The 13,759-nt window shown below is 29.2% G+C and overlaps 1 protein-coding gene across 1 annotated transcript; it reads left to right on the top strand.

Moving 5' to 3' along the window:
- The first annotated feature begins 12,162 nt into the window (after positions 1-12,162).
- On the top strand, positions 12,163-12,777 carry LOC101495402 (uncharacterized). Its single transcript, XM_004491485.4, has one exon. The coding sequence runs from the start codon at positions 12,371-12,373 to the stop codon at positions 12,569-12,571; it is 201 nt and encodes a 66-aa protein (XP_004491542.1). The 5' UTR covers positions 12,163-12,370; the 3' UTR covers positions 12,572-12,777.
- Positions 12,778-13,759: the final 982 nt, after the last annotated feature.

Raw genomic sequence — 13,759 nt, 5'->3', positions numbered from 1 at the left:
GTCCAGAACAAAAGAAGCAGACTAAGGATAACAACTGCTTCTTCTGCAGGAGTTCTGGACACGTGAAGAAGGATTGTGCCAAATATCACGCTTGGCGTGTTAAGAAAGGTATGATTCTGTCTTTGGTCTGTTCTGAGGTTAATTTAGCTTCAGTACCTAGAAACACTTGGTGGTTAGACTCTGGTGCAACTACTAACATCAGTGTTTCAATGCAGGGTTGCCTGAACTTCCGAAAGCCTAGTGATACTGAAAGATGGATCTATGTAGGAGATGGGAAGAAGGTAGAAGTTGAAGCCATAGGAAAATTTAGATTATTATTAAGTTCCGGTCATTATTTGGATTTAAAAGACACTTTTGTTGTACCGTCATTTAGACGGAATTTGATCTCTATTTCTTATTTGGACAAATCAGGATATTATTGTTCATTCGGGAATAAAGAATTTACTTTGTCTTTAAATTCGAATGTTGTTGGAACCGGTTTACTTTCTGGTTATGATAATCTTTATTTGTTGGAAACTGTGGCTAACTATAATGAAACCTTGAATGTGGAATCACGTGGTACTAAGCGGAAAATTGACAATTTCAATTCAGGGGTGCTTTGGCACAAGCGTCTAGGTCACATCTCTAAAAATAGAGTTGAACGACTTGTGTCAGATGGAATTTTAGATTCCATTGACTTCACAGACTTTAACGTTTGTGTAGCATGCATTAAAGGAAAACAGACTAAAGATAAGAAATTAGGCGCATATAGAGCTACAGACGTCTTAGAATTGATACATACGGACATCTGTGGGCCATTTCCAACTCCTTCTTGGAATGGTCAACAATATTTTATATCATTCATAGACGATTATTCTAGATATGCCTACCTTTACCTAATTCACGAAAAGTCCCAATCAATAGACGTGTTCAAATCCTTTAAGGCAGAAGTTGAGAATCAACTTAATAAAAGAATTAAAAAGGTCAAATCTGATCGTGGTGGTGAATACTACGGCAGATATGACGGTTCAGGTGAACAACGTCCGGGACCATTTGCCAAATACCTAGAGGAATGTGGAATCGTCCCACAATACACTATGCCGGGGTCACCCAGCATGAATGGTGTAGCTGAAAGACGAAACAGGACTCTTAAGGATATGGTAAGGAGTATGATTTGTCATTCCACCTTGCCAGAGTCACTCTGGGGAGAGGCATTAAAAACAGCAGCATACATTCTTAATAGAGTACCAACTAAGGCAGCGGCTAAAACACCTTATGAGCTTTGGATTGGGCGTAAGCCTAGTCTGAAGCACCTTCATGTTTGGGGATGTCCAGCTGAGGCAAGGCCTTATAGGCCGAATGAAAAGAAATTTGAACCCCGAACAATTAGCAGCTATTTTATAGGGTACTCAGAAAAATCAAGGGGCTATAAATTTTATGATCCTAATTTGAGAACAATTTTTGAGACGGGAACGGCAACGTTCTTTGAGGATATTGAGTTTGGGGGGAAGATTAAGGTTAAAGATTTTGTCTTTGAGGAAGAATCGGTAACAATTCCAGAACTGATTCTTCCACCAATTGACTTTCCCATTATTGAACAAACTCAAGATGATCTGGTTGTTCAGGAAGAACAAAATCCAGATCAAATTCAAGATCCTCAAGAACAAGTGCCTCAAGAGCCAGCTCCATTGCGGAGATCCACTAGAGAAAGGAAAAATGCTATTTCGGATGATTATGTAGTATTTATCAATGAGGTAGAGGAAAATGTTGGCATGACGGAAGACGACCCAGTCAACTTTCATCAAGCCATGCAAGATTCTCGTTCAGATAAGTGGATCGAAGCAATGAATGAGGAGTACAAGTCTATGCAAGACAATTCAGTTTGGGAACTTATCCCATTACCTGAAGGAAAGAAACCCATTGGTTGCAAATGGATTTTTAAAACCAAGCGGGATTCCAATGGTAATGTGGAGAGATATAAGGCACGTCTTGTAGCTAAGGGTTATACTCAAAAGGAAGGGATTGATTATAAAGAGACTTTCTCTCCGGTTTCATCGAAGGACTCTTTAAGAATAATCATGGCTCTTGTTGCTCACTTTAATTTGGAGCTTCATCAAATGGATGTAAAAACAGCTTTTCTCAATGGCGACATTGATGAGACGATCTATATGGTGCAGCCAGAAAACTTTGTGTTGGGAGACCCAAAGAATATGGTGTGCAAACTAAGAAAATCCATTTATGGGCTAAAACAAGCTTCTCGTCAATGGTACCATAAATTTCATCAAGTAATTCTCTCATTTGGTTTTGAGATGAATACAGTTGATGATTGTGTGTATCATAAGTTCAGTGGGAGCAGACATATTTTCCTGGTCTTGTATGTTGATGACATACTGCTTGCCACTAACGATATAGGCATGTTGCACGAAACTAAGAAATTTCTATCAAAGCATTTTGAGATGAAAGATCTTGGTGACGCCTCTTTTGTATTAGGAATTCAGATACACCGAGACAGATCTCGAGGTATTCTTGGATTGTCACAAAAGAGCTATATCGATAAGGTTCTCAAAAGGTTTGGGTTACAGGATTGCAAACCAGGGGACACCCCAGTTGCTAAGGGAGACAAGTTTAGTCTCAAACAGTGCCCTAAGGGAAGTTTGGAAATTCAAGAAATGCAAAAGATCCCTTATGCTTCAGCTGTAGGGAGTCTTATGTATGCCCAAGTATGTACGCGTCCAGACATAGCGTTCATAGTAGGGATTTTAGGCAGATATTTAAGCAATCCAGGTCTTGACCATTGGAAAGCAGCCAAGAGGGTCATGAGATATTTGAAGAGAACAAGAAACTACATGCTCACATATAGGAGGTCAGACCAGTTAGAGATCACTGGGTACTCTGACTCGGATTTTGCGGGATGCCAAGACAGCTTAAGATCAACTTCAGGCTATGTCTTTCTGTTAGCTGGTGGAGCAGTTTCTTGGCGTAGTGCCAAGCAAGGTCTTACTGCTTCATCAACCATGGCAGCAGAATTCGTAGCAATTCATGAGGCATCTGACCAGGGCATTTGGCTGAGAAATTTTGTCACGGGGCTGCAAATAGTTGAAGGGATTGAAAGACCACTCAAGTTGTATTGTGACAATAGATCAGCAGTCCTGTATTCTAACAATAATAGGAGCTCAACCAAGTCAAAGCACATTGACATTAAGTTCCTAGTTGTTAAAGAGAAGGTACAAAGTGGACAGATATCCATAGAACACTTAAGGACAAACTCCATGATTGCGGATCCACTCACTAAAGGTCTACCACCCAAGGTCTTTCATGAGCATACTGCTCACATGGGTGTGCTACAGTTTGAGGAATCTTGATTTTAGTGGGAGTTTCGTCCATTATGTAATTCATGTTCTATGTTTAATTGTAAAGTACAAATACATTGTATTTGGACTTTCTGATCAGAAATAAAGTTTAAAGTATTCAGTTTTTGGTTACTTTGTACATTTAAGTTATGGTATGATCTCATTCGATAAAGTAGGACCAGTTGAAAATTGACATGCATTGACCAACTTCATGTAATTTTCATGCTACACTTTTCATAATGGGTCTATGTCATTTAGTTGTGTCAGTACGGGTGATCATTGATGGGTTTAGTTATGCTTATTATGACGAAAGCCTCTTTGGTTCCATGTGCTGATATGATTAATGGACGGGACAATTTGGATTATACTCAAGGTAATTATAATGACATTTTTGACGTCATAAAGTCTAACACACTCCTAAGGATACATGTGTGACTAGTGGGAGATTGTAAGATTTATGGGTCACATATGTAATTAATTAATAAAGTGTGTTAGGGTCATTATATAATTAGCCAATAAACTAGGGGTCAAATAATATATAATAGTTTATGGCTAAAGAGCATAATAGTTATGAAAATTAATAGTGTAGATACCAGGCAGTTTCTAATTTAATGAGGGGCTGAATTGGAAATACTGCAATTTGGGATATAACTAATAATAGTTATATATAGGGGTAATGGTCCCCAAGGCAAACATAACAAGACTATTCAGTTTCAAAACCCTAAAGGAGAAAATTCTCTGGTTCTCTCTATCCCCATCAAGAGAGCAAGGTCTTCAGGGTGTTTTGCTGAGGAAGATCACCCAACCCATTGGCTCTATCATCATCATCTCAGGATTTCATTAATGGCAATTCCCACAGGTACGCTTCCGCCTTTGGCTATTCATCATGTAATTGACATGGATTGTTGAGCACAACGTTATTAAGGTTTTTCCAACAATTGTATACAACCAATTTTGGATATTTTTCTATTAAATCCTCTTTTCAACAAAAAAAATTTCCAATATACTTTGAAGTTTATAAACGAAAACGTTCCACTTTATTTACAAATAAAGCAATTAAGTAACATATTCTTAATGTTCTACATGTATTTCGTGAGAAAATATAACAAAAATGGAATTAAATTAAACTTTTTTTTTAATTGGCTCATTACACTTTATCAATTTGAGTTATTGAAATATATAAAATTTTAGTTAAAAATAGAACTTAAAAGAAAAAAAGAAGATAATTAACGAAGAAAGAGAGAGAGAAAGTGGATGGATGATCTATTATAAAAAGTAAGAGAGTATAAGAGAAAAAGGAAAAGAAATGCGACACATCTAAGTATGTCAATTTGCATATGTTAAGGCAGAGGATTTTTCCTCCGTGGAGATGGGACCGAGGGAGAAAGTCTCCTAGCTGTTAGTGCAGAGGATGTGTATATACAAATATTTCATATGTTATATTTGTCTGTTTTTTCATATAGGACATGTATAAATTCCTTTCATACATACATGATGTTTTTTTATTTTTTTCCAGATTCACAATATTGTCTCAATATTACATATTAAGGTGTTATTGTAATATAGCCGGAAATTATGACTTTCCTTATTAAGTTGGAGGTGAGAAGATTGAATATAGTCAATGACTAACAAGTGTTCAAGTGTAAATTATGATTCAGTGGTGATCTAGCGGATTAATTATTCAAGTGGAAGAAACTAGATGTAATTATCGTGTTGACAGTGAATGATAGACTCTTGTGTCTTTACATTCAGTTTATTTTATTTGTTATACTATATTTACTCCATTATTAGCCCCAAAAAAAAGATTTAAAAGTGTAAACATAATTCAAACTCTATTTCTTTTGTTTCTTAACCAACACAAAATACCATTGTGTTATATTGAAAATAGTTATCAGGACAAATTGACATCGATCAAAACTAAATAATAATTATATGTTGTAAACACGGATACAAAAATTTATTATATATTGACTTAACCATATAGATACAAATTTCAAGGGACACATTCATATTTTTTTTTTCATTAACATCAATCAAGTCATTATCTCAACCGTAAAAACCAAAATGACAATTAATTTAAACTTTTGACCAATGTCGTCGATCGTTATTAGAATTTTAGAAAAAATTTAAGTATTGATCTGTATTGAACCACCATAAAATTATACTATAAATAAAAAACTAAAGAACATATGTTCTTAATAATACACTTTATTTTTTAACAATTAATTTCAAGTTATTATTTGTTCATGATTGAGTGTTACAAAAGCTACAACTTAAAATTTTGCAAAATATATGTGATTCTGAAAAACTTACCATTATACCAAACACACACTAATTTGAAGCAATTCAATTTTCTTTTGTTTCCATCTAGAATCAGCAGCCTTTGGATTATAATTTAACAAGTCTCAATCTTCTATACATATGTGAATCCACCTTATGAAAAAGTCTTGCAATCGATAGTTTCAATTGTACCATCTCCAATTTTTCATGCAATAAAATGGTCAGAATCTTGCATTCAAATGACATCAAGTCATGCTTAGTATATAAAATTTTATTACGGTTTGCTAAATAGTTAGAACAAAAACTTAACTAAAATTTTTATGGTTGTTTTTCTTTTACTGAGTATTTATTATTATTATTATTTAAAACAACAACAACAACAACAACAACAATAATAATAATAATAATAATAATAATAATAATAATAATAATAATAATAATAATAATAATAATAATAATAATAATAATAATAATTTTTACAAAAACAATATATATATATATAAAATAACGTTTATAATAATTCACACTCTTTTGTTCTATCATGAATGACTCATTTGCCATTTTTAGATAGATTAAAAATAATTCTAAAAAAAAAGAAATTTTTGTTAAAAAAATCAATGTTTCAATTTTCAAATAGCGAAAAACACAAATTTCAATATGACATTTCTACATTTGAATTATTAAGAGCACATGTTAGCATTCTCGTTACTAAATTATATTTATCAACTATTGAAATATTTAATATTATCATCATCCATTCATCCATCTATCTATCTATAAACATTTTAGACTTATTCCATTAAAAATTGAAATGACATTTCCTAATTGGTCTTTGCACAACAGGTCTCTTCACAATATGACATTTAATACTAATGAAATTAATTGCTCCGGTAGAAAATAACATAATAAATTAGTAAATTATTAATGAAGGTAAAAAAAATATGAATAACAATATATCAATTTTATATACACTGGATATATATCCGCGTACTGTGCGGGTGTCTTTTGCACAAATGACATAAATATTATTTTCATTGTTAAATATTTAATAATATTACATAAGTTTAAAATTTCACTTCATTATAATAAAATATACACAATAAAATTGAAATAAAAATTAACACTCATAAAAATAAATTAGTAGAGTTATTTTAGTGTCATGGATTTGCTTAAATTTATTTTGCTTTCCATTAGCTTACTATTTACTAACCAAACTAAGTTTAACATATATAGTAAAAAATAGTTATATAGAATTTTTTTCCGTTGTGGAGTAGAACTCTCTAGCAACATCAAATGTGACAATCATTTAGATGTATAATCTACAAATTTTCAAGTTATGTAAATCATCTTCATATTTACACAACAAGTAATCGATACAATACAAATATACAATCATATAAAAAATATGTAGATTTATCAAACATGAAATGCAGAAGCATAACCAAATCATAGTACAAGACCACAAAAAATAATTAATTCAAAAATGAGATAAGATTAACATGATAGCTACTCAATATTGTTGGTGCTTTTTGACAATTAAAGAAAACACCAATTTTACTTCTTCAATACAAGAAATCTAAACTGACAGATCTCAGTAGAAACTTGAAATTGAAAAACACAAATCTAAACAATATCTCTTCTAAATTGTAACTTTGATTTTATATAAGATTGATTCAATAATATATGTGGCAAATTGGCAATGCAAATTGTTGCAATTGCAATATGATAAAAATTGATGAGTTACTAAATAGAATGAATGCAATACTTTGGTTTAAAATAAACAATAATTCAATTACCAAATAACATGAATGAATTGATTATTTGAAATTTATGTTACAAATTGATTGAGAAATTAAAGGGAATACATTTATGATAATAGATTAATGTTAACAAATTTATTAAGGAAGTGAGTTACTTAAAAGTTAATTAGTAGATATATTTAAGTTTAGAAGATAAAGAAGTTTAGTGAGATCCAAAAAAATATTTTTACAGAAAAGTGAAAGCAATAGTCACATGCATTGATAAATTAAGTAACCGAAAATGGTGAAAATGAATTGCATTTAGAGATATGAATGATAAAGTATTACAATGAAGGAATAGAAAATAGAATTTAAAAAGGGTGAATGAGTATAAAAACTGACACATGAGATTTTTTATGATGTGAAACAAATTTGAGTAGGTGATACATAAATAGATGATGTGTCAATTGAAAGAAAATTGAGGATTATTTAATATATTATAATAGACAAGGACAAAGAAATATGTATCTCGTGTTTAATCTATATGAATCAAATCATTGTCTTATTCATAAAAATGAAGAGGTCACGAACTACTACTTATGAAGAAATATTTTCGATCATTTTTAAGTTTTTATCTAAGGTGGATCATTTATTAAAGTGATTTGTCTTAAAATTCACTCAGTTTTTATATTCATGAATATTCTCAAAAGAGAGATACTTTGGTAGAAAGACTTAAATTAACTTAATTTTTTAGTTTAAACAATGAAATTGCTATTTTTATAAATTTAAAGGATAAATAAATTATTTAATTCTTATTCTTTTGAAGATTAAAATTGTGATTCACCATAATATGGTGAATGCTAATACTGTTTGTTTGGATAACTCATATCGATGGGCTAATAACAAACAAATACAGCACTCCTGGTATAAAATTAATTGTATTTTTCCAATATAGTACACTGCTGAAAATTAAAAAGTTTAAATATATTTTCGGTCCATGTAAATATAATAATTTTTAATTTTAGTCAATGTAAATTTTTTGTTTGGATTTCATTCGTACAATATCACAAAACTTTGCTTTTGGTCTTTAATGTCAAATGGATGACGTGAACTAAAAAATGGAAGAAAACGTGGATGTAGCATGCCAATGAGAATATTAATTTAAATATTAGAATAATTTATATACTTATTTTTATTTGTTATTTAAATTGTATTCATCATCATCGATCACAAACTCAAAAAGAGTTTCATCATCATCTTCATCAACCCAACAATCCATATTTTTCTTCATCCAACTCAACATTTTTCCCTTCATTATTCATACTTCACTTAACCCAATTTTTTTTGTCAACAACTCTACCTCCAACCTCATATTTCCTCTCTATTATCTCAAAAAACGTCAAGTACAAATCTACATAGATGTGCGAAATACTTCTCTTTCCCCCCTCCATTAACACATCAATTTTATCAAAATCAATTTTCCCTTAATAGAGTTGTCTGCGCCGACCACAAGGAGACAAAAAAGAATGAGACAATTAACTAATCCTAGGATACACCTACGAATCCAAGCAACAATTTCAAAAAATTGAAATTCAAAATCTCCATTATGTAGTCTCTAATGGCATCAACAACCTTACGAACCCCTATTTGACCTTGCGTTTGTTTCCAATGTTTTTTTATCTTTTGACGACCTAATATGTTTGTTCTATTCCTTTTTATGCTTTCTTTTTGCTTGTTATGAGTTTTGTCTGGGTGAACTTTTTGGTTGAGATTTATGGGTTGGGTTGGTTGAGATATATGAGTTGATTCTTTATGGGTTTTAGGTTGGGATGAAAGAGATGAAGTACTCAAATTATTTTTTGGTGTGAAAATCAAGTATTCATATTTTTAATGAAACTCAAGTGTTCGTGTTCATATGGTATTAGTTGGATTTGAAGATAAAGAAGATGAACATCTTTAAGTTTTTTTATTTTTATTTTTTTATAATTAAAAATAATGAGTTAGTGTCACTGTTTGACAACTAAGCATGTCAGTATTGTACACGTGAAACTAGGAACACAAAGTAAAAATTCAGATATTGCAGGATGTAATAAAAAAAATACAGAAATTAAAATAAAAAAAATATTATATTTGTGGGATCAAAAACATGTATAAACCAAATATATATAGCTGCTAATTATTGTATTAAAATAGGTATCTCTATAGAACAAATTATTATTGCACAATAGTAAACTAGCCAGTTTCAAAGATTTAGGCATTTTGTCCCTCGTAATAAATTTGTTGAAGTTGCAAACACGAAAAGAGATGTTGAATTTTGTTTGACAAAGTTGCTAATTTGATGAAAACTGGTTGGCTTTTATGAATTATTTAGATAAGAAGCCATCAGATTCAAAGACAACAAACAATGAAAGCATAAATAATTTGACACATGGATATATCAAGGTTCACCACTAACTTAGCAAAACCTATATTTATAGGGCGTTGCAACCTAAGGCGATTATACATTTAGAAAATCTTGGTAAGTTAATCATAATTTGAGAGGAAAGACTCACCCTCCATTCTAATCTTATTTTATAGTATAATCATATAATGGGTAAAATTAATCATGATTTGATAAGAAATAGTCACCCTCCACTTCAATCTTATTGTACAGTATAATCAAACTAATCAAACGTATAAGAAAAGACTCACTTGCACTATGTTTACACATCATTTTAAGGAGAATCAACAATTAAATAAACATTTCAAATACTTCAATTGATGTTTGTCAAACATTTACAATATAGATTTATTGGTTGCTGCTGAGAAATATGACATTAACGATATGAAAAAGTTTTGTGAAAAGATACTTCAAGAAGATATGAAGAAATAAAATGTATTTGAAAGACTCCAATCAGAATATTTATATCAATTGCCAAACTTGAAAATTAGTTGTGCTAAATATCTAGTGCAATTTGATAAAATATATAATATTTGGAATGATTTTATTGCCTTCATAAAAACTGCATATAAAGATCAAGTTTGTGAAATCATCCGGGAATTACTTCCTTGAAATTTTCATGTTTTAAAACGTTTCTTAGGATTTATTTATTTCCATATGATCAATTAAGTAGTATTTTTGTTTTTTAATTTTCTTTTTTTGTTCGTTTAACACTTCTTATGTGTATTTTTATATAATTGGTAAAATTAATTATGATTTAATAAAAAAGACTCACCCTCCAATCTTATCATATAGTATAATCAAATTTATAAGAATAAAAAATTATTTAACAATACAAACTTACATTTATCTTGAACAAAAAAATATTAAGTTTCTTTTTTTTTTTTACAAAAAATTCATAAGTTGTTTTATAAAGATAATAAGAAATAAAAGAATTAGGTTGCATCACCAAAAATTAGTAATAATTGGGCTGCACATAAAGGTTGGGTTACAAGATAGGTCCAAAGAAAATTAGGTTGCCTAAGGATTAAATTTTTAAAAATTAACTCTCTTACTCCCTGACTTTAAACTCTTTGATTTATGTTTTATTTAAACTACCCATTTTGTTTTCAATCATAACAAATGAACAAAATAATTTAGAATTTCGTGTCAACCAAATTTTGTTCAACTTGCAAACTCTGACTCGACTGAATATTATATTTTGAATTCGAATTTAAAATTTTATAATTATGTGTTAATTTATTTATTATTTTATCTGTAATAAAATAAAGTTATAAATTAAGTTATTTTTAATATAAAATTATATTAAAAAATAAATTGATTATTTATTGAAAAAATAAAATGTCAGGACAATTACTTTTTTTTAAAATGACTTTAATATTATAATAGTAAAGATATATTTTTTTAATTAAAGAAACATAGAGAGTAAATTTTTCATAAGAAAAATGTTTTTTTTTTCTTTTTGGTTCAAAAAGAGTTAATAAAATATTTTGATAGACAAAACGATAATTAATTAGACCATTACGACGTACTCTTTTTTATCATTGTTATAAACAAAAATAATTATTTTTACATTATTAAGAAAATTAATTAAATATAATTAATTTTTAAAATTTTATATAAACATAATTCAAATTATCAATTTTAATCTTAAACATTTAATTATCAATAATAAATATTTTTTATTAATAAAAATAATTAATTTAAATCCTTAACTCTTAGTTAAAGATAATATTGTTAAATTAAATATTTTATTAAAAAATTTAAATTCAAAATTCTGTATTTATGATTAATTTAATTTATGATAATAATGACTAATTAAGATTTAATTATAATAGTGACTAGAAACTAATAGAATATCACATGGTTACCCTACCTCAGTCGTTGGTCAATTTCAGTAGAGACCAATCACCAAATATTTAGACTCCATATCCATATTACGAAGCTTCTTGTTGTAACGAACTCAACCACTTTAATACATCATCTTCAACGTTCCATTCAAGGTTGACAACAAAACGTACACTCAAAATATTTACAAAGTAAAGCTCCATTCTTTGTGAATTATAAAATGAACTTATAAATTATGTATTAGAGATTTAAAAAGAAGAATTTATCTAGTCTAAAATAATAATTAAAAAAAAAAATCAATTTCAAACAACTATTTTTAAGAGAAATTATCCAAAGTAGTTTTTAATTTTAAAAGATTTTAAAGAAAAATACTACAATTGTCTTAATAATTAAAATGTAGAAATAATACATTAAAAGTGTATGAAAGCGTGTATGAAAGCGTGTATGAAATATATATAAATTGAAAATGTTGATAAAAAAAATAGTAATAATTATTTTTTCCTTTTTAAGAAGGGAATATTGTTTTAATAGATGAGATAATATAATATATCTTTCCTTAAAAGCGAATAAACCGTGAAAACGTTTTGAAACCGTAACAGAGACATTCACACACACAAGAACGTTACCTTTCTCCGCTTCTCTTTCCTCACATTTACACTTCACCTTTAAATTCACCATTATATCTTCACAATTTTTCAGATCCCGTTAGAGAAACTTTGAAACTTTTGTTAGAGATGTGTTGTGGGGGTAAAATTTGCATGCTATGCACGTGCTTGGTTCTCGTTGTGATCGTGATTGGGTTTATGTTTGGTTTCGGAGTTTTCAAACATGGATTTCATAAGCTGAAAGACACCGTCAGTTATTGTGATTCTTGCGGTGGTGGAAGTGGTGGAAGGCCGTTCTTCGGTTATGCACCGCCACCATTGTTCTACTAGTTCATTTTGTTTTAGGTAATTTTTTTGGGGATTTTTTTTTTTTTTTTTTTTTTTTTATAAATGTTGATTTAGTAGAATTGGTGTTTGTAATTATCCTTATTGGGAATTATGTTTTTTTTTTTTAATAAGTGATTTTGTTTCAGTGATTATACTATTGATTTTGTTCTTTTTTATTATATAAAATTGAAATCCCTATTTCTGAATTAGTATTTTTTTCTTTTATGATTGATTGTTATCTTCATCAAATTCATCATTTGATAATGCCGAATTGTTGAAATTATGCAATTACATAGTCAGCATTTTGTTTTCTTGAAGATAAATGAAATAGTTGTATTTTTTTATTTATGATTTTGATTAAACTTTTTTTCTTCTTCTTTATAAATTGGTCTATTGAAAGTGCTTTTCTTAATAGTTTTATTAGAAAGCGTTATGTTTTTTTGTTACAATGATTAAAAATCGTTTTGTTGAAACGTGGTGTTTTACTTTAACGTGGAGAAGCCACTTTTAAAATAATTTGTCATGCTTTTGTATAAAAAAATTGCTTAATAATTTTTTAAAAAGATTAAACAAACTAGTCTTTATGGTTTAGTTTTAAATCACTATAGATAAATAATATCATAAAATTTTCATTTTTAACTTTGATAAGGATTGATAAAAAGCATTTGTCTTCCAATAGGACCACCAAAATCATCATTGGTGGAATAAGTATTGATTTTTTTATACCAATGAATGAATGTCTTTTATGAGAATGAGAATCTCAATTATGGATTTTCAATAGACAATTATTGGTGTATTTTTTTTTTTTCTAACGTTCATCCATTCTCTAACGCTTTGTTTGTTTCATGATTAGTTAAATTAACAAATTCATATCATTAAGATTTTAAGTGAGATTGTACTATTGCGTCCTCACTTTTTAGAAACCTATTTTTTTTTTTTTCGTATTGAAATTGTTAAACAATTACGTGTATATTTCTATATATAGGAGTCGTGCTCATCATATAATGTAGTTATTGATGCGTGAGAGTGAGATATTGAAAAGGTGTGTGACTTTTGTATTAAGGTGGGTTTTGCTTGTGATGGTTTCCTTACAAGCCATGCACCCAAATATTCATATTTCAATTATTGGTTACTACTAACACATGATAATTTACTTATTCTATGTTATGTTTCTTTTTTGAGATAAGGTTT

Source organism: Cicer arietinum, chromosome 2 (genome assembly GCF_000331145.2).
Source record: "Cicer arietinum cultivar CDC Frontier isolate Library 1 chromosome 2, Cicar.CDCFrontier_v2.0, whole genome shotgun sequence".
In the NCBI taxonomy this organism is placed as follows: Eukaryota; Viridiplantae; Streptophyta; class Magnoliopsida; order Fabales; family Fabaceae; genus Cicer; species Cicer arietinum.
The sequence above is the reverse complement of the archived record's forward strand: the minus strand, read 5'-3'. Positions and strand labels throughout refer to the sequence as shown.